The 27,401-nt window shown below is 38.5% G+C and overlaps 1 protein-coding gene across 1 annotated transcript in view; it reads left to right on the top strand.

Moving 5' to 3' along the window:
- Window positions 1-27,401, top strand: part of ZNF827 (zinc finger protein 827) — an 80,887-nt gene that overhangs the window by 10,342 nt on the left and 43,144 nt on the right. Inside the window, exons 4-5 of the mRNA XM_010009000.1 lie at window positions 8,956-9,439; window positions 20,865-21,098. Of these exons, the coding sequence (XP_010007302.1) occupies window positions 8,956-9,439; window positions 20,865-21,098 (718 nt within the window). The remainder of the gene's footprint in view (window positions 1-8,955; window positions 9,440-20,864; window positions 21,099-27,401) is intronic.

Genomic DNA, 27,401 nt, shown 5'->3' with positions numbered 1-27,401 from the left:
CTGCACCCCCAACGGCTGCGGGAAGGACCCGGTGCTCCAGGGCTCGTTCAGGATCCCGGCCCGCTCACCCTAAGGCTCAGGCTGCATCCCCGGGGCAGGCAGGGCCCCGCAACAGGCTCTGCAGCAGGGGGGTGTCCCAGGCAGGAGGCGTGCGAGCAGGTCTCGCCCTTTTTTACCTGCTTAACTCGCTGCCTTTTGTACCCCAGTGACCCCCCTGTGCAGCCAGTGTCACTGTCCAGAGCCAATTGGCATCCATGAGCCCCAAGTTAGGGCAGTAACTAGCAGGGTCAATACACAACTTGTTGCCCATCCTTCCTGCTTTGTACCAAACCTGTTGTTTTGACTTCATTTGTCCTTGAGCAGCAGGCCTGGCTTTGGTCGTTAGCTGGGTGTAATCAGCAGAAGGGCTTTGCTGACTTAAAAGCTATCTTGTTTAGACTTGTGTGGGGAAGAAGAACCATTTCCCACACCGTGTCATCTTAAAACTGACCCCGTGTACAAACATATACCATGTAGTGTTAAGTATTTTGTAATATAGTAATTATTACTAAGACAGGCATCACTGAGGTCAGAGTCAGGCCCACAGCTGCCTGACACAATGTGAGAGCCTCCTGCAGCCTTACAGTGGAGATAACATCTGAAGTCTCCTCAACCAGTGCAGTCCGGTCATGCAGCTCATGATGAACTCAGTGGTCTTTGCTTGTAAAACTGCTCCCTATTTAAGTTTAAGGCAACTGTCTTACAAAATTAGGTGGCCTATCTTTGGTCTTCTGCCCTTGTTTTAGTCTTATGGGTAGAGGTAAAGCATCACAAGCACAAGAATCTGAAAGGTAAGGTTTTACCTTCATTTCATTTGGTTTCATACACTTTTCTCAATTGAGTTAGGCCATTAGTAAAAATATTTATTATCACATCACAATTGAAGCAGGTGATTGATGCAGGGGCATGTTAATCCTGTGTCCAGTGTCAGATGTAATTCAGATTTTCTTTGGTGAAAGTATAAATTGATAAGATTTAAAAATTTTAAAAGTCAGATTTTTCATTATAAAAAGGTGCTGGTTTTAAATCTGTATGTAAAAAAGTATGAGATTACAGTAACTGACACATATATAGGCTGGCAGTGTTCATAATTGAATGAATACGCATCAGAAATGGTACAGCACAGCTGGGAGCTACTTAGCATTCTGGTTATTCCAGTCAGATGTTTTGGTTTTCTTCATTGTCCTAGGATCCTTTGGGAGCTACCTGGCCTTATCTCCTTCTTGGCAGGCCACCTACAAAGGCAGAGCTGCCTCCAGCTCTCCACCCTTCTCTCTCTCCTCGAGTCAACTGTAGCTGCAGGTGAAGACACATTTTTTCAAAACCAAAAAGGCTGCTTGGAATTAGGGTACTAGTCTGGTGTTTGTAGTTTGTTATAAGTCAGTTTTTATTCTAGCATGCTATATGACAAGGCAAGCTTTTTTCCTTTATGCTGCTCTTTGGATTTCATGTTTTATGTACTGTGGATACAAATGACAGGCAAAACCTGTTGAGATGGTTTTTATCCAGCTGCAGTCCTGAAAATGGAAGAGTGTTGTCTTTTTTTCCCTCTAGGCAGCGGAGCCCTGAGCTAAAGCACCTCCTCTTTTCCCTAGGTTCTTGTGAGCACTTTCCATTGAAACTGGTCATTTAGAGATTTAGTTTCCAGGAGTGGTTTGTGTGTGTCTCCATATGGTTCTTTCTTACTGTTTATATCTTTAGGTTAATGAATAATAACTATATAGTATAAAAAAATGTATAATTTTATGCTAGGTATACCGTGTCAAACCAATTGGTCCAGAATACAACATTGCCAAGATTTTTGGTGTCTTGTCCCCTGCTGGAGAAAATCTTAAGGGAGGTGGATTAATTCCAGGCCTGACAATATTCAGGTCTATATGTGCTACCCACCACGTTGATGAAATGTTCTTCCAGTAAGGGAACTTCGCCAGGACCAACTCACAGCTGGAGGCAAGGAAGTGAAGGGCAAGAAGGGAAGCAGAAGGGAAGTTTCCACACAGACACACAATGAACAAGGGAGTCTGAGTGCACTGCTTTTTAAGGGACATAGTGTTATCTGTAATTATTATATGGCATTTAGATTCTGCAGTGATAGGCATCTTTAATCCTAAAATAGACACAGTACGGGATTGTATTAGTCTGTTTTGGAGACAAATTCTAGTATGTGCATAAACACAAGTTTTGGCCCTTATTCCCAGGAATCTGGGGGTAGCATCACAGGACTTGATTCTGGTATCATAGCATGGTTTCTAGGATTGCTGAGAATACTGAAAATTAAGCTGGACAAAATTAACTGGTAACTGAGAGAGATGCTTTGTCCGAGCAGTCAGCAAGTGCTGTGCTCCTTCTCTGTTTATCTAAACATATGCTCAATTGGAATATGTTGTTTTTTTCTTGAGAGAGAGAGAGTATCTGATGGATTACTACTGCAGAAAGCAACAGAAAGGAGTGGTATAATTCAGCAAGATGTAGTCAGGATTTTCTGTTTTTTCCTGGTAGGGAAGTAGGGATTAAATTTATACCACAGGCATCAGTGAGACTTCAGCCAATTGGTGTCTTAGGATCATGCACATACCTTCCTCAGCAATTGGTGGACGGGTAGGCTGTGAGATCATAGAAATATGTGCCAAGAAAGCAACAGGATATTAGCCTGAGCACTTGGAAAGGGGAATGAGGAAGAGGAGCATATGGCCAAAATAATATCTATAAATGTTCCTGTGCTGCTATATAGGCATAAGGCAGAAATGGGTGAGCCAGCTCTTCTAGCAGTAGAAAGAAAGGTTGGCATTGTGAACATGTGCTGAAGCACGATGGTGTGACAGAAAATGAGGAATGGGAAGATGAAGCATAACAGAAAAGTTAGATGCAATGGCAGGCAGGCCATGCGTTGCTCAACCACTGGGTCTTCCTGCTTCTGTTGTTCATGAAGAGGGGTGATGTAGTGAGATCTTGGATTAATATTCGTGTATAATATAAAGAGGATTATAACCAGCCTTCATATTAGGAAGAAACTATTAATTACATGATAATAAAAATAAGGAAAGGCCCTGAAGAATGCAGCCAGGTGCTCACTATCCTTTAGTGATTTCCTTTTCCCTCTTACCTTCTCAGCTAGGGTCAGATAACTGAATAAGCATTCCTAATCCATTTTGGTGAATTACGGGATAGGATATTTTAAAACGTCTTCACAATATTGGGAGAAGGAGGTTAACTGTGTTTTATGGGAGGGTTTTTTGTTTAGTTTGGTTTATTCTGACCTTGAAGAGCCCTGGGATCTGCCTGTGATTCCATTACATTCCCTCAGCAGCTGGGAGGTAATGCAAACTTGTGCAGCTTTTCAACAGGTGACATCTGTGCCCTGGCTCTCAGACAGGTACCACAAGTGACTTCAAATATCTACTTTTTAACAATGTCACTTTCTGCATATGAGACAAGGATAAGGCAGGAAATACATTGATAACTTAAATCTTAAAAACAAACCAACGTTTGGGTTTTTTTTAATACCTAGTGCAGTCCAGCCCTGCAGAGATGTGGGGTTTTTTGTGGGGTTTTTTTGTGGTGTTTTTTTTTTTTCCTTTTGCTTTCAAGCAAAGCAAAGAAATAGTTTCAAAAAGAAAATACTATATAAATAATGTAGGTGTCCCTGGTGGGAAGGATCATACCAAAGCTGGCACCACAGCACTAAACTTTTGAAAGTGCAGTATTTTAAAAATGAGGGAACTTGTCAGAAAAGAGCATGAAATGAAAAAGCAGAAGGCACATGATAGATGCAAAAATTGAGACCTCTCAAGTCTACTCAAGCACAGCTGCAGGAGAAGGCATTTTACTAAAAGATATTAAAAAAACCAAAACAACAACAACCAAACAAAATCCCCCAACAACAGAAAAACAAACAAACAAACCACACAAAACCCAGAAGAACTTAGTAGGTAGGCAAGTATGGCTGAATGGCTAGGTTGTAGTAATTGTTGATCATACTAGCTGCTTAAACAGATGCCCCTCATGGAAATGTTAATGCACTTGAAAGTTAAGAAAAATAAAACCTATAGTAGGCAAAGAAAAAAGTGAGAGCTAGGTCACAGGAAGTAAAGGCTGAGTAGCCAAAAGCAAATATAGCAACGAATGGATTCAGCACCCAAGCCCCCTTGTGCTCTGATTTTGCTTAGGTATGAAGGTTCTCAGAAAAAAACCATTTCCTCTTATTCTGAATGTTTAAAAACTAATAACCAAAAATAGCTCTTAAGTCCCACAAAAAAAAAAAAAAAAAAAAAAAAAAAGTGTTAATTCTTCCCTTTCCCCTGCCTCACAACTAGAAGGGAGAGTCTGTATAAAGAATTACCCCAACTTTAAGGAAGAGGAAAAGATCTACCTCACCAGTAGTACAAAATTGTAGGATGTGCCTTTGTCACTCTTTACTCTTTCCTACACCCCTTCTCCCATTGTACCCTGTTAGGAGGGATCAAGTATTTAACTGTGGTACATCTGTGTAGACCAGTGTGTACTTCCCATGACTTAAATTGGCTGGTAAAGCAGCAGGGATGTTGCTTCTAAGCAAGAAAATATTATTTTAAGAAACTGCTTATGATACCAGAAATGTTAGTATGTCAACCAAAATGTGTAACAGACAAAAAATAGGATACAAATAATGAGAGATGATAGGGACATGTGGTTTCTGTAAAAGAAATTCATGTGTTCTACCAAGATTTTTTGACCATGTCAGGAAAATCATGAACTTAAGAATCAGTTGAAATTTATTTGGTCTTTTAAAAAGCCTTTGGCAAAGCTTCTCACTGAGAAGCTGCCAAATAAATTAAGCAATGTGATGTACTATGGCAAATTACAAATTCACCATGAGACATTAAAACAAAGGATAGGAAGGAATTAGCAATTTTAAGCATGACAAAAGGCTAGGAGAGGGGTGTTCCACTACTGAAAGTAGAATTGTGCGTATTTTAGCAAATGTGATCTGTACAAAATTATGACTGTGGGTAAGAAAATTGTAGACAATTCAACCTTATGTGCATGAATCAAAATGAGAAAAGGTAAAGATTGAAACGGAATAAAAAGAGGCTGGTTGACAGATAAACAAGGGGGCAAATACAAAGTACTGCACCTTGGAAACAAGGATGTAATCATGCTTCTGGCTGTCTGATATAATGAACAGTAACTACTCAGGAAAAATATCTGAGTATCATTGTCAACAATTCAATGAAATCCTTTTCTTGGCTTGTGCAACAGTGGTTAAAAAATACATTAGATATTTCAATGTCTGAAGAATAAAACAGAAATAGCATTGAAAGTATTACAATGCTATTATTAACGTATGGTATGCTGCCACTTAAGATATTCACTTCTGGTCACTGCATCAAAAAGATGTATCAGAAATAGAAGGGATTTTAAAAGCTGGCAGTGAAAATGATTAGTGGGATAGCAAGAACTCTCTTTGAAGAAAAAAACTGGAAAGAATGGGACTGGTAGGTATAGAAAGGAGGTGTGATCATCATAATGCATGTGATAGAGAAGATGAATTGGATGGCATTTTTTCTTTCTTGTAATGTGAGAATGAGAAGGCAGCAAGAGAGACTGAAACACATTTAAAAAAAAAAAACAAACAACAACAAAAACAAAACAAAACAAACCCCCAATAGATCATTGTATCCAAGTCCTCAGACCAGGCCTAAAATTTGTAAGGAGTGTATATTTCTGTTGAGAATTATTGAGTACATCATGTCAAGCACACAATGAAAAAACTGTTGAACCACAAAATAACATTTGAAATTGGAAAGACTGTAGGGGTAAAATAAGGACGATACAGGTACTTTGCACAGTCAAGGAGAGTATCCATGGTTAAACAAATTAACCTCAGAAGGTAGAAGTCCTTCAATATTTCTGACATAAGTGAAACAGTAGTTTTATGGGATTTCAAAAGAACCATTCTCTGAATAGGTTGTGCTGTGTGGTTTGTGGCAGCATAATTTAGAGATCCAAGTTTGGCAGCAGCTGGGCTCAGAGTGGGACTTTGGAGAAAACCTGTCGGCTGCTCTCTTGTCTCCTGCCTCTGGTTCTTGCAGCAACAGCCTAGTGGAGTCTAAAGGGGACATCCGATGGTTTGGGTAGCGTTAGCACAGAATGAGAGCTGTCCCCTGTCTTATGGAGGGAGAAGGCAGCTTTTTGGACTGTAGCACTGTGTGACCTGGATCTCCCCTGTGGCTTTCTGTGTAGCTCTGCGGGGTTTCTTGTTTCTTATTCTGCAACAAGTTGTTGCTGCCTTGACTTTTTCCCTCCGAATAACATAGAATGGCAATTCTTGGCTCTTTTAGCTGCTGTTGAATGAGAAAATGAGAGATAGTTTTTCCTTTAAAGGGACTTAAATTCTCGCCTTCTATTTTTAATAGTGTTCAAATTTTAAAATACATATTAATATTCATTTTTTGATAATGAAAAATAAAATGAAATCTTATGATGGGACTGGACCTAGGAGACTGGGAGCTAAATATCAAACTTCATGTTCTTTCATATGGGTTTTTTCTAAATCTCAAATTCCTCCTTTCATAACTGAATATGTGTGTTTGCAATTTGTCGTTCTTGGCTGCAAGTTGTAAACATACTTTATTTTATGAGAAGTCCATTGGCAATGCTGCCATTGTCTTTGGGCAGGAGAAAAATACAAATCAGATTAATCAGTCCCCTCTATTCTCATCCATTTTCAGAAGATACTGCAGAGGTGGCATGCCATGCTCCTGGGAAGAGAAGGTGGGCTCCTGCACACTTTGCCACCCAATTGCAACAGTGACAGCCTTCAGAAGGCATCATATCGATGACTGTGATATGGGGCCTCTAGAAGAAGTTGTTATATATGTAGGCAGGGAAATGTTGATTGAAGGGGATCCTGGAGAGAAACCTTGGCACACAGGATCTCAGTGGGTGTAAGAGATAAAGTTGCCATGGTGAGAGTGCTTGCTACCATTAGTACATCTCAGTGCTCTTCATGAGGAAGAGTCCTTGCATACTGCTGTGCTCACAGGCCATCCTGTTTCTAGTAACATGGATGTGCAATATGGTTGGCATTTCTGTTGTAACCTGTTATTGTGCTGCTATTCTTCTACAAGATTGTTGCTTTAGAACTGTCTTAGGTTAGCTTTAGCTACTATTTTTTTATTCTCGTGGCCAGGTACGATTTTAAGATTCTAAAATTAGTTTGTCCATAAATATTGTGTTGATCTGATACTGAGAATGTCATTCTGTAAAGTGGCTGGCCAAGAAAAATTCTCTCTTTGTATCTGTTTGTTTTGTACCTAATCGCTGGAGCCCTTGAAGAACTGTTGAATGAAAAGTTATACAGCACTGATGAAATGTGTCTTCACTGAATGCAAAAAGGGCTAAAAGAGGGACATCTCCCAGCTTCACATTTTAGCAGACCTGCCAGGTCCTGTTTATGTAGAGCTGGAAATGCTGGGAATGAGCTTGTCACTGAATTCCTCTTAATATATAGAGAACTAATCAGACCAAATCTACAACTATAGGAAGCTACAGCCCAAATAGATGGACTTGTGTTTGGGAATGCTACTGTAACCCAGAATTCTGTAGCTGAGCTTTGATTAGAGTGGGAGCTCTCAGGGCTTTTGGACTCACAGGCTGCAGCAGTGAGCCTTGGATCCCTGGCACAGCTGGCTAAGTGAGCGGAAGGTGGAGTGCCCCTCAGTAGGGTGAAGGAATCACACCTACATTTGCCAAGAGTTCATCAAACTCCCCTATGTTCCAGGAGAAATATTTTGCTTTCACCAAATTGCCGTTTTCCAAGAAAAATCTGACTCACTGAAATGTTTCCAACCAACTCAAGTCACTAGTAAAAGCGAATGTGTGGAGCTTGGTTCTGGTGCCAGTTTGTCCTGATCACATGTTCATCAATTAGTAAGGAAAAATATATGTATTTGCCAGTCTTTCTGGAGGGAAGAGCCTGGAGTGCCGCTGTTAGGAATTAATTATTGGGAATTAACATTCATTTGTGAAGCTATTGGGAAAAAAACTTTTCAATATACCCACCACTATTATATTGGGCTCAATTGTGTAATTGTATGGATATGGTTCATATTAACAAGTGTGTGTTCAAGTAATATGTAAACCATTACGGAAGGATGGATGGATAGAGTTATCTTTGAAGGATAATTACAGTGGGCCTGAGGATACTAGGCATAGTAGTTACACTGGAACATGCAGTGTCTATGACAAGGAGCCTGCAGACAAAATATGAGGCTAGTAAGACTAACTGTCATCATTAATTGACTGATAAAATGGAATAAATGGGAAAGACTGTCGTTCATGTTTGTATGTAATCATAACAGAGCTGTTTATTTTCAGGTAGAATTAATTTGCAGCAAACTGTTTCAGTAGTGCCTTGGTATTGCCAGGTGCTATGCTTTCACTCTAATGATACATGAATCGATGGTGGACATTGCTGTGCAGGTTGGTGTTTTGCTGGGTTGCTCTGAACAATTGTTATTTATGAGGTTGCACAGAATGATCATGCTTAGCAGAACATGTGATAGATAAGGGGGGTTTTAATCAAGAAAGCTACTAGTCATGGCTTGAAAGTCTCTTTATACACTGACAGGTCATCAAGATCCAATTGTAAGGCCTGTTTGAGCCAAAGCAGACTTCATAATTTCTATGCTGCAGAAATAGATGTTCCTGATTTTCTTTTTCACATGACTCTCATGTTTATGTTCTTTGACTTACGGGTGAGAGGATCCTGCTATCCTTAGTGCCTGACCTCTTTCCAAGCACTCAGAACAAAGAGTTCACCCATTAGTTCACTTTTGGTTTTTAATGGTGTGAGAAGAGTAGCACTGAGATTTCTGTAATGCTAGTAAACTGTTTTGCTTAATACATGCTTTTATCTTTCACCTCTTGAACCAGGTTCATCAGCACCAAGACAGGGGTGAGACCTTTCAATGCCAACTATGCCCTTTTACTTCCTCCCGCCACTTCAGCCTGAAACTCCATATGCGTTGCCATCAACATTTCCTTAGGACAGAATCCAAAGTGAAGGAGGAAATACCAGAAACTGAGGTGAAAGGGTCACCACAGCTAAATAGTGACTCCTGCCCAGGACCACAGAGGGAAGGAGGTGGACCTGACCATACGGGATCAGCATCTGTATCTAAAACACCTGATGTGGCTGGGCAGCCTAGTGGAGTTATTCCACCTTTACTAGTGAAAGAAGAGCCCAAAGATGACAGTGGCATCTCAACTGCACCTTTTGCTCTTAGCACTGTTGACAGAGCCCCCAACAACACAAAGCTGAAAGACTCCTCTGACTTTGTGGCCAATACAGCATCAGCACTATTCAGCCAAGACATCTCTGTCAAGATGGCATCAGATTTTCTTATGAAGCTGTCAGGTAATTGAGCAGCAAGTAGCAGCATCAGCTGCTCCTTTATGGTCTACAAAACAATTTGCCATGGGTTTCCTAATTCATGGAATTGCAGGGAGAAAAACTGCAACTTTTTCACTTATAATTTCTTGTTTCTTTGATAAGAGGTGTGTGATGGAGGGAAGAGGGGAAACAGAAATGAGAGGGGTTTTACTGTTTATTTGCTGGCATTAGGACTGAGAACATTTTATCCAGGCTTTCATGTTCATTGTCAATTACCTCAGCAAATCTCATTCCATGTATTTTTCAGGTATACTGAATACCTGTAGTTCTGGTTTTGAAATCACTCTGGGTCATGAGCACCCAGCATGTTAGAAAATTCAGCTCTTAGGTTCTCTGCCTGTACACATTTCTTAAAGAGGACCTTCTTCTTGGTCACCTTCCTTTCAGGGTATTTGAGGTCTAACTCATAAATACATGTGAAGTATGAATGCTACTGTGTTTCCTGATTATTAATATTTTTTTTAAGTTAATCCTAAAGATGCATAAACAGGTTTTAATTTTTTTTACTATTTTAGTTGAAATCTAGCAAAGCATGTGCTTATTGTGTTTTCTTTCACTGTCAGATTATTGCTATAAGAATTATACTAATATATGAGGCTACGAAGTGGAAAATATGTTTAGGGTGAATCTGTTGTCTTTTGTGTGCTCTTTTATTGATTTGACTGAACGCTTCAGAATTGTGAACATGCTGTGGGGATGTTCCATAGTAAATGTTTTCAAAATTGGCCTTTAATTTTTAAAGAGAAAGAAATCAGGAAAAATGTCATTGAGGGAACTTCTGTTTTACAAGGAGATGGCAGTCCCTGTGGCACGTTTTCAACTTTGAAGATGAAAGATACCGTTTTCAATAGAGAATAATTGGTCACCTTTTTCCTTTAAATGCAATGTAAGTTGCATTTTAGCAAATTTTATTGTCAGGCAAACTAAGGAATTGACTCTGTCCTAATGCCTTGGTGAAACTGCAGCCATTTATTTTGGAAAGGCTTGCTGTCCTCCTCTGCCCAAACCTTCATACCTCTGGGATTGGAGTTCTGGGAGGGATCAAGTAGAATGAGTAAGCACAAAAAATGAAGCCTGAGGCTTCATGAAGCCATCCAGGAAAAGAGCTGAGGTGAAATAGGCTTGCATAAATGGTTTGCTGTATGGGTTGGAAGAAGCCGCAGAAACCTCCCCTTTAAGAAAAAGTAATTTAAAAGTCTGTTTATGTAATTTACTATTATGACCAACAAAAAATTAACAAGAATGAGTCTGTTTTGCTTTGCTTGTACATTTTTTACTTGTACATTTTTAAAATTGAGTTTCAAATTTGAGCTCTATACGAGATCCATTTTTTTTAAATATCTGACAGCTGTCCCATATATGTTGTTGTTCTGATGTCTATTTTAAATTTGAGTTGCTGTGAACTAAGTGGCTCCACACATCAACATTTGGACCTGTAGATGGTAGTGCTCATGATGGCTGCATGTAGCAAGAATGAGAGCAGAAAACAAGAGAAGGGGGAAAGCCTGAAAGCTGAGAAAATATACAGCATCTTGATGTGTTGTTTTTCATGTAGCAGTTGATGGGGAGCTGTTTACAGTTTGACAGATGGTCATGTTTTCAATGTCTGATCAATTGGCATCAGAAAAATTATACAAATGTACATTATTCATGCAAAAGGCCTATGCACTTATTTTATGGTGACTTACTAAAGGTCTTGAAACCTGACTTGTATGCACTGTTACCTAGCAACATGTTGCAAAGTCACTGGGGGAGTGAGATGTATCTGTAATTTTGTGTGCTTGCATACTTGGATGAAAACGTACTGCCAGTCACCAAGTTTACTACACAAGAAGAGCAGTGTTAAAAGGAAAGAATTTCCTTTCTCCTGAGATTTGTATTGTGTTATATACATTAAGCTCATGATTTCCTCCATACAGTGTACATAAATGTAGAAGTAAAATTCTCTTTTAGCAAGTTGGCTAAGTATTAGCTGCATTTTTTACTACTTGCTGTGCTGAACTAAGTTCCTTTGAGTGATTTCTTTATTACGACACTCTCTTGTTAGGCCCATCAGAACTTCAATTATTTGCCCTACCTTTTCAATTATATAGATCTTTTGACATCTCAAATTGTATATGCCAATTGTAATAGTCAACAGAGATTTGTTGAGACCAAATTATGTCAAAGTAATCTGATTTTCTTCTCTGACAGGCCTTGTGGCTAAGAAAGAAGCAGCAGATAGATACATAGACTTTTAGAATTTGGCATTTATTCTTGTTGAATATTGATGGTTTAAGTGAACATTTATTTTTACTTGCCAGTGTTTATTGCTCCTTTTCTTCTTGGTTGGTGTTGGTTTGTCTACCTCCAACTTCATGGGAGACATCAAGGCCCCCTGGTTTTAATTTCTGTGCAGTTTCAGCCTCTGCTTTTTCCAAGTGTGGACTCAGAGGAGAGTTTGTTTCCCTTCAGACCTTAGAGCTACAGTTTCCACAAGTTTAACTGGTGCACCTAGGCTGGAAGACAGTACAAAATCGGTGTTTATAAACTCTTAAGGTTTTTTAAATTGAATCTTAATAAGCACATATAAAATCTTGACTCTCAGTGTTATTTCTGATTGTGCAATGCAGTACCTTTCCAGTCTAGATGAGGTGGATATCAAAAGGTTGGAAAACAGTGCATTGGAAATAGTTCACAGTCAAAAGAGGAGAGTCGCAGTTAGAAGAGATCTGTAAAAATGTGCAACTGTTCAACAAACAGTTGCAAGTGTACTAAACCAGAGGCAACTAGCTAGGTAACAGTTCTCTGGGAAAGGAATGGGAGTTCACAATGTTGTATTGGTACTAAAAAAATAGTAATTGTACTGGGACTCTTCCCCCTCAAAGAAGGGGGATACAGTCCTGTGCTTCTCAGTCTTTCTGAAGTCCAAGGTTTTGGCACTAGTTTATGAAGAGTGTGGACAGTTGGAAAGACTTAAGAGGAGAGCAGCAGAAATTACTAGAGATTTAGAAAACGTCTCCAGTAAAGGTTAATAAAAGGGAGTGAGCTTGTGAAGCCTATAGAGAAGACTGAGGAGAGTCATTAATAAGCCTTCAGTGTATTAAAAAGTTTGTCATGGGGAGAAAAAAAATAATATATTGGTGATTCATCATAATTAGGACAAAAAAATAACAGGTTTACATTGCTGTGGGGTGTAAGTCAGCATTAGGAAATCCTTTCCAAAAGTTCAGGTAGATAAATCCCTGTGATAGTTTGGCTGGAGAGATTGTGGTGTCTCTGCCACTGGAGGATTTTAAAAACAGGTTAGATAACTACCTGGTTGATCACATATTAAGCAGTAGAATGGACTAAATCTGTGTCACTGAACCATAAGACACCAGAAGGAACTGCAAGAAATTTCAGGTGAACAAAATTAAGCAGAAAGCTGTAGAGAAGCAAACTGGGGCCTCTGATTTTTATTTTTTTTTCCAGAAAGGCTATGGGGAGGTTTAGATCTGAAGAGGTTGGGAAGCATTGGTGTGGGTGACCTTTTGAGACTTCTTCAGCCCTAATTCTGTGTCATTGCTTGCCAGAAAGATTTTTAGTTATGTGTTTTATTAAATAATGCAACACAAATCACTGAAAGTAAATCTAAAAATAAGAACAAATATTGACTCCATTCTCTAGATCCTAGTTTAAGGTAGGACATACTTTTAATTCACCAGAGATTTAAGAGGGTTCTCTGAAATCTTGTTTAAATTTGGAAAGGTTGATTGTATGTAAAGGTAATTAGCAGATGACTTTTAGCAAATAAACAGAAGAATATTTAAACATGTTTTTACCTTCAAGTTACTCCCCTTTTATTTTGACAGGGCTGTTGAATGCTTAAAGTTGCCTGAATACTTTGCTGGATCAGTGCTTTGCCAGAATGTTTTCTCCCTCCAATCCATTGATTCCACATTGAAACATTGTAACTGCATTCATATCTTAATTTGAAGACTATTTGCTTTTCCTGTTTCAAAGGTTTCAGTGGCAGACATTATACAACACATCTCTTTAAACACTGATGCCTGTCCACCCACTTCTAAGGCTCATTTTCTTTTGTAGTAAAAAATGGCTTTCACAGTGATCCAAATTACAATGGCCAGTGTACTCCAGTGAAGTTATTACTGTGCCTATGTTATGTGCTGCAGTTACTTTTCATAGCATTCAAAACTAAATAAATCTTATCAGAATGAATGGGATTCTTGCGTTATTGATCTCAAAAGAATTCTGTGTGGAAACAGTAATTGTAAAGCATACTTCATTGCTGGCTTCTCTCCTCTGCCTCTGTGTTCACTAAGTGCATTACTCTAGGAATCGTGTCTCTTCATCTTGTGATGGTGTGTATTATCAGTAGAGTGGGCCCTGCTTCTGCATTTCTTTTTATGTTCCCCAAGTTACTCTAATGGAAAAACTTCAAAAAAGAGAAGAGGAAGCAGAGAGAACAAACTGAGGGTTTGAGGCCGGCCATGTTAAACAAATGAAAATCTCATGTTTTCTCTCAGTTTAAGTTATATCTGCTGTCACTATTGTGTTAAGAGTCAAACTTTTATTTATTTTGGAAAATAATGCCACCATGGGATTTTGGTGACTGTCCAAAGTACTTGGACTTTGCATTCATGTTTTATTAGTTGATTCCATTAATGGAATAATGAAATTGTAAATCGTCAGACAGCTACATACAAAGTATTAGTAGATAAGCTAAGCACTCACTTAGATTATTTGTTCTGTTTGGCTTTGCATTCCTTAAAGGTAGCACAAGTAATATGAAATGTTTTAGCTTTGGCCATTGACAGTCCTGAACTAACTGGCTCGAACTCTTCAAACAGCTATTTTTAATAAAATAAAAGCATGTCCAATTAAATTATCATAATTGATGTATTTGTGTAGCAAGTTCCAAAGAAAAGACCATGCTGCCTATGTTTAGGATTCATAGTTTATGCTAGAATATAAAATTTCAATTAGAATATGTAAGCGCACAGGACTGGCAATTATTGAGCCATATCCTTAATTTTAAACTGCTGTGAATTCCATAGTGCTGCTGTCAGTGTAAATACTCCTGATGTCATCAAGAGCTCTTTGAAGTGCCTATCCAGATTCACATTTTCATAAGGAAATTATCTTATAGACCTTGAATTTAAACTAAAACTGGGAAAGGACAATAGCATGGCTAATTAAAACTTCAGCAAATAAAAGCTGCTATTAATCTTTACCACTGATATATCACCACCCTTATAGTCTCTTTACAGCAATTACTAGTCTTACATCCACAATTTCCCAACATCCTCAAAATCATACTCATCATGTTTTACACCTTGAAGGAGTATGTAGAATTTAGTAAAATAAAGCAGTGTAGTCTGTTCTAATCCAGTCATTTAAAATGCAGGATAGCAAACTGCTTTTTTGTTTTGTCAGCCCAATACAACTTAAAAGAAGTTGTATTCTGAATGTGATTCTGGACCAGGTCTGTGCTTACAGTTTACTTTTAATATCTACACAAACTCTTATACTTGAGTAGAAGACTAGACTAAACTGGTGTCTCTTTTGCTTCCCTGATTACCCCGTTACTCTGGGCAGAAGTCCTAGTTCATGAGCTTTTCTGTTACAACTATCTAAAATAGTAATTTAAGACATTGTTAGTTCAATCATCTCTGATTGTTTGTTTTCGATTTTGTTTTCTTAAACAAATGTAAAGATCAGTCTGATGGTGTTTCTCTGTTTCTGTGTCTTTGCAGGGAGAAAAGATTTTCATACTACTGAGCACCTTTGAGTCTTAAATAGTTTTTTCATTGATAGTTCCCATCCTCTTCCTTGAAGCCCTATAGGTTAGTTTATTTGTCTGAGGACAGAGTAAAGGCCTTTGAAAATGAGGTGTAATTGAGTTAGCACTCCCAGGAGAGTTAGGTAACATGAGGTGCTCTGGGACAGATTAATACTCCAGGGCAGAAGGCACTGAAGAGACCAGCTAGATTGTCCTGCCAGAAGATCAGTATGTCTCCTTTTGGGCCACTCACAGTGTAGACAACCCCTGTGTTTAGTAAATTGAACATAATTTATCAGTCCAATTGGATTTTAGTCTGAACCTTCTCCAACAGGTTCCAATTGCATAGATTTTTCTTGCAAAGCAGTTAGCTCACTGGTGGCTTCTGCAGAGTTTGTACCCTTACTCGGTTCTCAAATGTCATCAAGTTAAACTGTAATCTCCATGTATGCCAACAGTTACCTGCACATTTTGATTACTAGAGCAAAAACAGTAGAAGAGTCAAGTCATACCCTGTATTGACCACAGCTGCCTTCAGGACAATGATGTCCAGCATGGAGGAAATGTCTTCCAAATACTGCTGAACTAATCTGTCAAAGGTCTTTGGTTTCTTTTAACCATCACAGCTCACAATTTACCACCTGGAGCGAAAGGCTCCCTGTGTCATTCAGGTGCTCTAGCTCCAGTAGAACCTGGTTAAAACACTGTCCTTTCTCCCTGAGGTAGTGGTCATGCCACGGTTCTCTTGCCATGGTGGCTCTGAGAAGAATCACAACTGGAGGTTTTCCTGCAAGATCTCAAGGAGACCCAGTCAATTTGCTGTGCCTTTTGGGGCATGTGCTCACTTCTTCCCTTTTCCCTCAGCTGTGACTGGCCTGCTCTCTCTCATCTCCGTAGCTGTAGTCGGGCATCACTTGTAAAATAATGTGATGGTGCAGTGGTGCACTGTGGCATTTTCATCACTGTTCCTTTCAATCCAGCCTCTGTAGATAACTTTTTTGTGCCTTCTTTTGTAGTGACATTTTTGTTGTGGATTCCTTTTTCCTTTCTTGTGTTCTTTGCTCTGGCACATGGACCAGTGACCAACTCCTTGCTGATTGGAACTTGTAATGTTGAACTTGATTTGAAGCAATCAGCCCATTTTTCTCTCTCTCATTTATAAACCTTTTTAGCATTTGGAAATCCTCATAAGTGGACTGGTGCAGTTAGCAGCTTCTATCAGAGTGTTTCAGATTAGTGGCAGATCCCCAAAGCTTTTCTTGTGGCATTTGGCAGTTTGAGAAAAGTGTTGTAACTTTCATCATCTACTTTTGCCAAATGGATCAAATTATTCCAGTTGCCAGGAAGATAAAAATCTGCTGTCTGGAATCTGCTTTGACCTGTTTTTGGGGGAATGTGGAATGGAACAAATGGAGAATTACCAGCCCTGCTTGAGACACTGCTCCCTGTCAGCGTTTGCTGGGTGTTTTGCTTTTTTTTTTTTTCCCCTCAGTGTGTATTTAGAAATTAAAATGCTGGATTTTATTTTTTTTTTTTATTCAGTCTGCAGGCAACACATCCTTCAGTCTGCTCTCATTGCACTTCAGAATGAATGTAAATTAAATACAAATTAAGTGTATGTATGTGTATCTATTTTTGTATATAGATAGAGGATATTCCTTCTGGAAAGTAATAATTTTGTAGTTCAAATATACTTTAATAGACTTCAACATCATCTTTTTAATCCTTGTCTATTTCTAGTTTTTAAAATGCTCCTCAAGCGTAAGTGGTTTTTTTAAAAGCATGTCTCAGTCAACATATATTTCCCTTATTTGCAGTGTTTTTTCTTACATCTGTTTATTGTTCTCCACAATATGACTAGTACATGCATCATAGTTGCTATTTCCCATGTGTTAGCAATTTTGCCCATTACTATAGATCCAAGATGGAATAGAAGCAAGAGTGGTGGGGTTTTTTGTTGTTTTCAGGATTGTTTATTTTTTGGTTTTGGAAGGATTTTTTTCCTCTCTAGTTTTAATGTATGAATCTGATAGGCTCGACAACCTCTCCCTTTATTTGTCCTTCTGCTTAGGATTCATTTACGTTGGAATCTGCTTTAGTATATTTCAAGAAAGAGCAAAAGCCCCATTAATTGAGGCAATTGGGTTAAACCTGACCCAGCAGTTGTCTGATTTGATTTGATTTTGGTTTTGGGGGGAAGAAAAAGGAGGTAAATAACTCTTCTAGTTTTGTGATCTGTCTACAATTAAAATGTTTGGGTTTTGGAAAGTTTGGTCAAGTCAAGGAATGTGCTGTCAGTTAATTAAAGAAATAAACCCCTACTTATTTAATAATTTATTAATTCTATCTACTCTTCAAAGTAAAGCAGGAAAAGCAGGCAGAAGCAGCAACACAGGTAAGAACCATAGTCTGGGTTTCTTTTCCCCTTCACATAATCCTGCGTCTTCAGGATTTCCTCTGGACTGTGGGGCCCTGACCATGTTTTATGTTTCTGACAGGTGATGTCTTGTAGACAAGACACACAGGGACAAACTGAGGATACAGATCTCATGAAGAGCTCACTTAGGTTATGTCTGATGTTGTGCTGGCAGATTTGTTGTTAACATAGTTTTAGCATTATGATCCTGAGTGGTGGCTCAGAAGTGTGAGGGAGCAGTGGCTTATAGCAGCATGTCACAGTAGGACAGCTAATGTGTGGGGTAGGGACAGAAAGGAAAAATGAGGCACAGGGAAGTAGGAAAGCTTGATGGATGCCCCATTCAAGTCATTGTGAATGTGTCATTATCGTGAAACTATTCAAACTGGTATGACCTACCTTGAATTTTTGGTTCCCTGAGCTATTAGAATTTAGCTTTATCTCAGCAGATGAGATGAGAATACTGTGGGATGAAGAGCATAGAGGTGGCACTTGACACTTGCCCCTGGATTGGGTCAAACTGGCTGCCCAGTTTTGGCTTGGTGATGAGTGTTTAACAAATGTCAGTTTCTTCCAGAAGCACCTCTTTCATCCTGCTTCTTGTGGTGGGGGAATCTTTATGGCATCTGTCACTGCAGACTGTAGCATCTGACTCTGAAAACAATTCCTAGGTTAAAGTTGTGATATGAATTCTGTTACAGTGACTCTATTTTTATACGGATTTTTTCACATTGTTCTTAGCCTGGTTTATAACGGGCTATGATGTATGGTTACAAACTTACACTGATATGTATGTGTGAATTTCACCTCTGTATTTTAAATGGTAGAAGTGTATGGTGACCTGACCAATAGTGCTTTCTATACCTGGTTCCTTTTCTGCCCCACTTCATGATTATTCTCAGCGGGTTGTCTTTACGTCTTCACTCGACTCATGTTTGTGTTTTTCTGTTTGGTTGGTTGGTTTTTGTTTGTGGTTTGGTGGTTTTTGTGGGGTTTTTTACAGTTTGAATTAAGATGATCTTGAAATTAATAAATTAAGATATTTTTTTCTCCTGGTTCTCCAAAAATTCAGCTCTTTCTCAGTTGCACTCAGCTCCTCGTGGAGGTATTTTTCATATCAGTAGCAGCTCGAGTGGCATGTTGTAAAAGAGAAGGAATGCAGAAAGTAGTGTTGCATAGACGGTGTGGGTCTTTGTTTTCACCCTGGGTCAAACCCCAGAAGAGACTGAGCTAGGAAAATGTATACCTAGGTAAAGATAGATGGATTTATTTATTTTTTTTGTAAGTGCTGTCCTGGTTTGAGCCAGGATGAAGTTAAGATGAGCTTGAGAGCCTTAACCTGTATTTTGATGAATGAAAGCATGCTTTAGCATTTCATATTTCTGCTTTTCCTCTTCTTTAAAAGAAGAAAAAACAATTCTTAAGACTCACAGGTCATATTAAAAATTACACATATAAGGTAAAGTAATTTCTGAAGTAGTGAATAACACCAGTGCGTATATACGTGTTGCTTATGTGTACACTCTTTATTCCACTTGCTTTAAACTTGTTATTTGGTTTTGGTTTGCCAACCAGTAAGACAGGAGAAAAATCAAACAACCCTGGAATATAAACTGAAAATATCTAAGTGTTGTTTTACAAAGTTATGCAGTTAGTAGCTTTAAAAAAATAAGAATAAAAAAAAAAACCACAAAAAAACAACAAACAAAAAAAAACCACAAAGAAAACCACAAAATTATGAACCCTGTGAAAATGACCAAAGCTCAGAGTAGGAAATGGAAGTGTCTATTTGCAATAAAGATGGCAATTGTACCCCATATTTTAGGGCTGAGCCCTCTGAGAGATGGTGAACAATTCACGTTGGGATGCAGGAATACAGATTCTCTAGGAATCAGATTTTGGAGGAACTGCCGAGAAGGGTAATCTCTGAGGAAATAAGCCAGAAAGGTGAGGAGCTGGAGAGCAGGTAAAAGCAGTGAGGAGGAGGACGAAGTAGACCAAGGGCTTAAGGAAGTGAATGTTGCCAGTTTTTGTTGGTTGATTTGACCTGTTAGTACCCTGCCCCTTCAGCTGGGTATTATCATTCCTGTGATATGACAGTCCCTTGCCTTTTCCTGTTCATGAAACAGGTTTGTAAAATGAACATCTCACTGTAGCAGGCAATGCATGTTGGCTTCCAACGCCCTGATGCAGCCTGTGAAATGGGTGGAGGGGTACATCCTTCTTGTGTGGTCAGAGTGAAATTTGACAGAGCTCATCTGCAAGTCAGGAGGGTAGGAAGGGGATTGTCATGTAGGAGGAGGAAAATATGTAGGACGGGTAGTGAGGTAAATCTTGAGAGAGCTCAGAAAGAAGACAAAATGGCAATGATGCTCTATCATATTTGTGGGGCCGGAAGTTTACAGAGGTGAGAGGTGTAAGCTCATCAAAATTTGGGGCTCTGAACAAGTCATCTGCTGTGTGTTACTGGGAATTTAAAGTGAAATTTTGAACAAGAAAAAGCCACTAAGAGACAGGGGAGGAACTGTCTCTTAATGGTCAAGCATAAAGAATTATAAGAAGACCTGCTGAAAAATAGTGCAACCTCCTTAGCCTCCTGTTTGTCACACAGTCTGCTGTGAATTTATATTGCTTGTGTTTAAGAGGCATTCTTGGTTTTATCCCATCAACCAAACACAGCTCAAAGAACCTACCACTGTCGTGGGATATTGGAAAGACAAAGAACAAAATTGTTAAGTGTTACATCCAAAGGATTTGCCATTTTTTTTCCCTTTTACTTCCCTCTTAGGTTTCCTGTCTTTCTGCTCTTCATCTCTTGCCTCTTTTCCATACTCTTAAGAACTCAATATGTAGTAACCGTGGGCTTTGCCAAGTTTACCCTTAAGTGAAATGATGTTTTAAGCTTCCACAAAAGCCTATCGAAGACCTACAAACCAAACACCAGGGAAATGCTTTTAGGAGGAGTAGGGGCAAAGAAGTAAGAGGAGAATGGTTTCTTGAGCTCTGGTACATGAAGTTTTTGTGTTTTGAAACTGTCCCTTTGTATAAAAGATGCAGATGTTTGTTTACCTCTTGAATGCTGTTTGACATGCTTGCTTCCAGTACTTGCTCTACCATTGCTCAGGTTATGGTTTCTTCCTGTTACTAGCTGCTCTATGATTATCTATTACATATCCCATTAATTCTTACTTCTTTCCTTCTCTTGACAGCTGCAAATCAAAAAGAACCCTTGACTCCTAAATTTAAAGTGAAAGAGGAGCCTAAAGATGAAGAAGCCGCAAGTTCAGCCTCGTCTCAGCCCAGCTATGTGTTCAGCCAGGAATCCGAAGCCTCAGCTCCAAATGTCTCTGAGGAGAAACTCAAGCCACAGGAAGCACAGCCAAATGTGATGAGGCAGGATATGTCAGTCAAGGCAGCGTCTGAGCTCCTAATGAAGCTCTCAGGTAGATATTTAATTTAATAATATTCAACTTCATTTTTTTTTAATGTATGCCAGCAGGGTTGCCTCACAGAAGAAATGCTTGGCTTTAGTAGCAAGTGAAGGAACAATTGAAAAGGTCTGTCTACACAGGTTCATATACAAGACATTCCAGTTTGGTCTGTTGCCATAGTATCTCATTATCTGTGCTGTGGTTTTCAAATTGACAACTATGGGATAACTCAAAAGAAATGCCTTAAAGCTTTTAGATGTTGTAATTTTTAAGATATACCAAAACACATTAATACCAATTTATTCATGTGTCACTTCATTAACATCAGCAAGAATGTGTGTCAGTAATGAACTATTCTTGAAACAGCTTTATAAATTATGACTTTTAAAGCCTGTTTGGTTTTTGTTACAGTATCTCGTACTCAAAAATATTAGATACACTGTTAAAAATAACAACAGTGTAATCTGAGCCAGTTTTCTGCTGTTAGGGAGACCACCTGAACTTGCCTACATTGCCTTAATGATACACCTTTCTGCCAGACAAGTAGACAGTATGCATGTCTATATGCATGTGTACTGTTACAGCTGGAAGTAGTCGAATAAAAATGTATGTTCTGCTGATTATGTCAGAATCAAGGTTTAACTTTAAGGGAAGGTAAAAGGGTTGAATTCTGCTGGGAATAGGTGAATGACAAAAAGACTTTGAACTCCTATTTGACTTCAATTTTTAAGACCAAGACATGAAAGTCAGTCTGGGAGGCTGGGCTTTGTACATCCACACCTGAACTGGATTAGTTAATTTTTAAGACTTCTCCAAAACTGGACAAGACTTATTTATTTAGGTATGCCAGAGTCACGGAAGAGGTGCCAGTGGAAATCCTTAAAAGTTTAGTAACTTCTAACATCCCTGCCAAACCCATTTGAAATTATTTTCGTTGATTGGATACTGTTAACATTTAATTTTAATTCAAATTTATACCTGAAATTCTTAAACTGAGTAGGATCTCCCCTATAAATTCTAACATGTAATTACTTCACTCCTGTTCATACCTGCACGCTTTAATTTGCAGAAGAATTTGAATAATTTATTTGCAAGCTTTTAATCTTAATGGTGCAAAAAGTGTTTCCCAAGCACAAAAGCTGACCAGAGCAGAAGTTTACCAGTTTTTCACAGACTCCCAGATACTAAACGTTTGGGTATTGACATAGTGCACTGTTGCTGCTAGTAACTGGTTTGAATTTATATAGTGTTTAAATAGTTTTATTACAGAGTATTGCATTAGAATATTTGTGCCTTAAATATCTGTTCGTATGTACAAAATCTGGCATGTATAATGTCTTGGTCAAGTCTTCAGTCACGTTAAGAACTCCCAGTCTTTAAAGGTTGTAGTAGGAAATACACTCATTTAACATTTCTCGTATGATCTCTAAGTGAGTGAGCAGTATTTGCTGATAGTGGTCTTTTTGGTTAATCCACGGATTAGAAGGTAAAGAATTACTCTAGAATTTACTCAGGCGTTACTGCTGCAGTTGGTATTCCTGAATCAGCCAGTGGGTGGGGTTATACTAAGTTTATCACATACACTGTTTTCTGAATTACCATCTAAGGCAGAATCTGTAAAGGAGGAAAACACAAAGTGACAGTTCAGTGTAGGACAAATATAAGCAGAATATCTTAAAATCAATAGCGCTTTCTTATTTTTTTAATGTTTTATCTGGTAGAATACTCAGTTCATTATTGATCATTACCAAAACCTGCACTGCACAGAATTCAGCAAGGGATTTCCACAATAGTAGTATTTTGCTTTCTGCATTTCTGATGTACATGCTGCTGTTATCTCCTGAGCAATAATATTGCTCATTGTTGCAGCCACATGGGATTTAGGCATAGACCCTTTTGTCTCCTTACATATGAAGGATACACGGGGTTATATTTTTCACTGGGAAATCTGTTTTCCCAAGCAGAGATGCTGTATTGCTGGCTCTTTGCTGAGATTATGAACTGCAGCAGAAGGCCTTTCCAGCTTTGGAGCTAGTTTGAACTGGTGCATACTGTAAGAGAGACTTACAGCAAATCGCCAGCCCCTCTCATGGGGGGACTTGTCAGCCACTCAGAAACTACTGTGAGGCTAGGAAAAGTTAGAAGCATAAGCATATTTTGCTGTAGTAGAACATCTACTGTTGTCATGGTAGAGGTAGGTGTACAGAAATGGGAACATCACTTGCAGCTGTCTATTTTAGTTCTACTACACAGGGCACTCTCTTTTCTCATTAAGCTAAAAAGCTGGCAGGACACTTGCATGCTTCTAGCAGCACAGAGCCAGTGATTAATATCAGGTGATTACCCTGCATATTACTTTGTTAGAGCTGGAACTTATCTGGAGATACTATGCCCTTTCATACCAGTTTTTTCCTCCACTGCATTCCACTTGGATTCAGACCTTCTAACTCACAGTTCATGAACTTGATACCTAGTCACTTGATTCCTAGCCACACTTCTTCCAAAGGATTATTCAAGCTAAGAAGGCTAGTATCTCTTGGGCATACCTAGGCAGAACCCATTTCCATCCAGATAGTCGAAACAAAACTTCCTAACAACTGTTCTGCTATTTGAAAATAGATATAACATCCGTTTGGAATAAATGGTCTTTGGGGGTTAACAGGCAAAATTCGAGCCTCAGTGCAGACTTTCAACCTGTACTTTACAGAAGAATGTAAAATTACTAGTATGATTTATATGAATGTACAAAGTTGAGCTGTGACCTCTGTCCATTACTAAGTCTTGACTGAGACTAGATCCAATGGTAAGCAAACAGATTTGACAAGACTGGAGTGGGGCAAATTGCTCTCACCTCTGTTTAGAAGGGTGTCATCCCTGCAAGATGTTAAATTCCTGTTAAATATTGCACAAAATTACTTATAAGAAACAGAAGCAATGTATTTCAAATACACCTAAACTAGTTTTCTATGTTCTTACCAATTCTTTTTCATGGAAAAGCTAATTTATTCCTCAAAATGTTTAAGTATTGCACTAAGTGATCCCATGCCAGTTTTATATGCTCAGTCTTGTAAATTGAAAGGTAGGTTTCAGGGGAGACTGAAATTTAAAACAAATATTTGCATTTACATGCTAAAGTTTGAGTCTAAAAGCTGATTTTCTGTTGAAATAGTCATGCTGCTAATATGTTTTGGGCATGTATTACCTTTCAGAAGCATACAGTGTTTTGCCTTTTTGCTAAAAATTAATGCATACCTGGAGGTGTGTAAAATCTATTCCAGGTACTAGCATTTTATAAGTTATATTCTACCCTGGTGCCTTGAACTATGACATTAGTATGTCCCTATCTTTCCTAGAAATGTTGTCTGAATCACATTTGCCTTTATTTCGGCTATATCTTATTTGTGAAATGTAGAGATTTTGCTTTTCATTAGTAACTTGGATTGTTTTCCTCCACTCTCTTTTCATTCAGTTGATTAATTCCCCATGTGTTGCACATACCCTTTTTATCACTAACAAATGCATGACCTTTGCACTGTTTGGTTCCTTTGGATATTTTGTACTTCAATCCTCAGGTCACATAGTGCTTCTTGTAATACACCAATTCCCCAGTGCCAACACTGTGTCATAATTTGGGGTTATCAACGGATGCAATTAGTGCATACTTATTTTTTGTGCCAAGGTCATGAAGTAAAATGTTGTATATAATTGATTGTGAAAGCATTCTTGATCAGCTATTTTTATTATCACCTAATTCCTCTTTCAGCACAACTGGTTATTGTGGGGATTAGGGGTGGGTTTTAGTTTCCCTTTTTTGCTTAAATCTTTATCCACTTCATAATGTTTATGCTAGTTTCCTATTTTGTGTCTTGTAGTTAACTTTTTATGCTATATCTTACACGTAACTGAAGCCACATGGCTTTGAAAAGAGGAAGAAAAAGAAAAAATTCTAGGGTAGGATGAAGGCCAGAGCACCTGGATGCTACTCCCGTTCCAAAATTGGCACATCATGCATTAGGGCATAGCAAGGTGAAGGACTATCTGAGAAAGCTTTTCAGATTATCTCCTACCAAAACCAGTCACAGCAGCACAGACTTCCAGAGGAGCTAAATATCAGTTTAAAAAGTTTGCTGAGCAGGATATGATCTATGTGTGTGTGTGGCTGGATAGGTGGTGTCAGACTTACCTCATTTTAAGGTTTGGGGGACTTTAAGTTGCATCAGGAATGCAAATTAACAACAAAAACAAGTCCATAGCTAGGAAGCTATTATTCTTTGCAGTCACAAAATGTTTCCAGGTTAAATGGGTTGCACTGACAATTTTTTGGTTTATTGTTACTTTATTGTTTATTGTGGTGAAGAAAAAGTAAATTACAACATTATTTGGGTGAGGTGGGGAACAAAGAAGCTAACTTTCTATATATTTCTTTTTCATAACTTTGTGCTGGGAAGTGCTAGAATGGAGCTGGGCTGCTGTATTTGGAGAGAGCTATTGTCAGGACTTTGTAAGAGTCTCCATACCTAGATTGCAGAGGAGCTGTCAAGAGTGCTTTCATCTCTGCATAGGGGGCCATGATAATGGGCAGAGGAGTGAAAATACAGGGAAGTTGTTTGGTCCTTGGTCTCTAGATAGCTCATTAGAAAGCTCTGGGCGGCAGCAGGTGCTTCTCGAAAAGCCATGGCAAGTCACATCACCAGATTAAATCCCACTACTAGCCAAGTGGGGTTTGTATTATTATTATTCTTTTTTTTTCTGTTTTTTTTTTTGTTTTGTTTTTTTGTTTTTTTAACTAATGGGAATTGAAATTGATTGTGAATTGTTAGAGTGAAGTTGTGTTTTAATGTTTTATATATGGTGTAGAGAAAGATACAAGTTTCTAAGTAGCTACATTTGTTACTGCAACGTGTCAGGTTCCAGATTTTTTTTTCAAGATTTTGAGCCTCTCCTGCCAGTGCCATCCTACATGAAGTTCACATCAGACCATAATATATACATTCAGTTTAATAAACTTTTTAATGACATCTACATAACAACATAATCACAAGAAAACTAAACTTGTAATGGAGTCTTACCCATTAACGGGTTTTGCTGTGTTTCATGATAACATTCCTGTCTAAACCAAAAACCAGGGAAAATGCAAAAAAATATTGCCCATTCACAGGAGTAGTGTGTAAAATATGGAAGTCTGCAAAGCCTAAGACTTTTCCCCCCATAGGTCTTAAGAAAAAAACAAAACCCACAAAACACAAAAAATCACAGAAAAAGAAGCAACTTATAACAGAGCCCAGCTTGCAGTTCAGTAGATGCTATACTATAGTTCAAAATTGTTGCAATTCACCTTTTACCTTTTTTCCATGTCAAGGTCATCTTGGCATATGTTAATTTAAAATATGAGATAACTTGGAATAATTTTAATCTTTAATTTTAATTAACTTGGAATTCTTTTTTGTGCTCTGAATTTTTTTAAATTTTATTTTATGTACTAGGATTTATCTCTAAGGAATTTAAACAAACCCCCAGTCCTTCACTTTACTGCTGTTCCCTAATGATGTTCAGCCAGGTGGGAGTGGCCACAAAGCAATGGAAAGTGGGCATGTCACTTTTTTTCAAAGTACCAGGCAACTGTGGGTGTCTTGCATAGAATGGAATCTGTTGTAAAATAGCAGTTCAGACCTTTTTATCAAATTCTTCCTGATCTGTTTTGAAGGTTTGGTTGTGTTCTGCAAGTAGAGTCTTTCAGGTAAGCACCATAGTCCTACAACTTAAAAGGCAGGAGCAGCAGATGGGTATCACAAACCAAATTAGTCTAGTGCTTTAATTTGCTCCCTATTTTTTCGGTTTTGTTGGCTCATGTTTTCATGAAACTAAACCTGTAGCTGCAAAATTCTATAACATGTTTGTTCAGAGGTTACACTTTCAAATACTAGCCACTTAATGTTTTGGGTTTGTTGTGTTTGTTTTGTTTTTTTAATGCAGGATCCTGTTAGATTGATTCAAATCCCATTGATATTGTCTTATATAAAATAGCAGTTTGAAAAAAAATACTAGCAAAATAAAACATCAAGCACAGCGCCCTAGGGAATGTCAGATGTTACTTGTTTGTGTCTCTCTAGCAAAACCTTCAAGGCTTGCCAGCTGTTCCCTACCTCAGAGGTTTTATTTAAGCTGTTTTAGAGCATGATTATTTCTAGCAAATCAGAACAATTAGCATAACAAACTGCCTGATTCTCCATACTGAACGCTTTTGAAGTTGGTACAAGTTGACCCACTAGTTAGCCCTGTCTGCTCGATTGTGAAAACTAGTACGTGAGTCCAATT

This window comes from Chaetura pelagica, unplaced genomic scaffold (assembly GCF_000747805.2).
Source record: "Chaetura pelagica isolate M959 unplaced genomic scaffold, ChaPel_1.0 scaffold221, whole genome shotgun sequence".
NCBI lineage: Eukaryota > Metazoa > Chordata > Aves > Apodiformes > Apodidae > Chaetura > Chaetura pelagica.
Note: the sequence above shows the minus strand (reverse complement) of the source record. Positions and strands in the feature narration are given on the sequence as shown.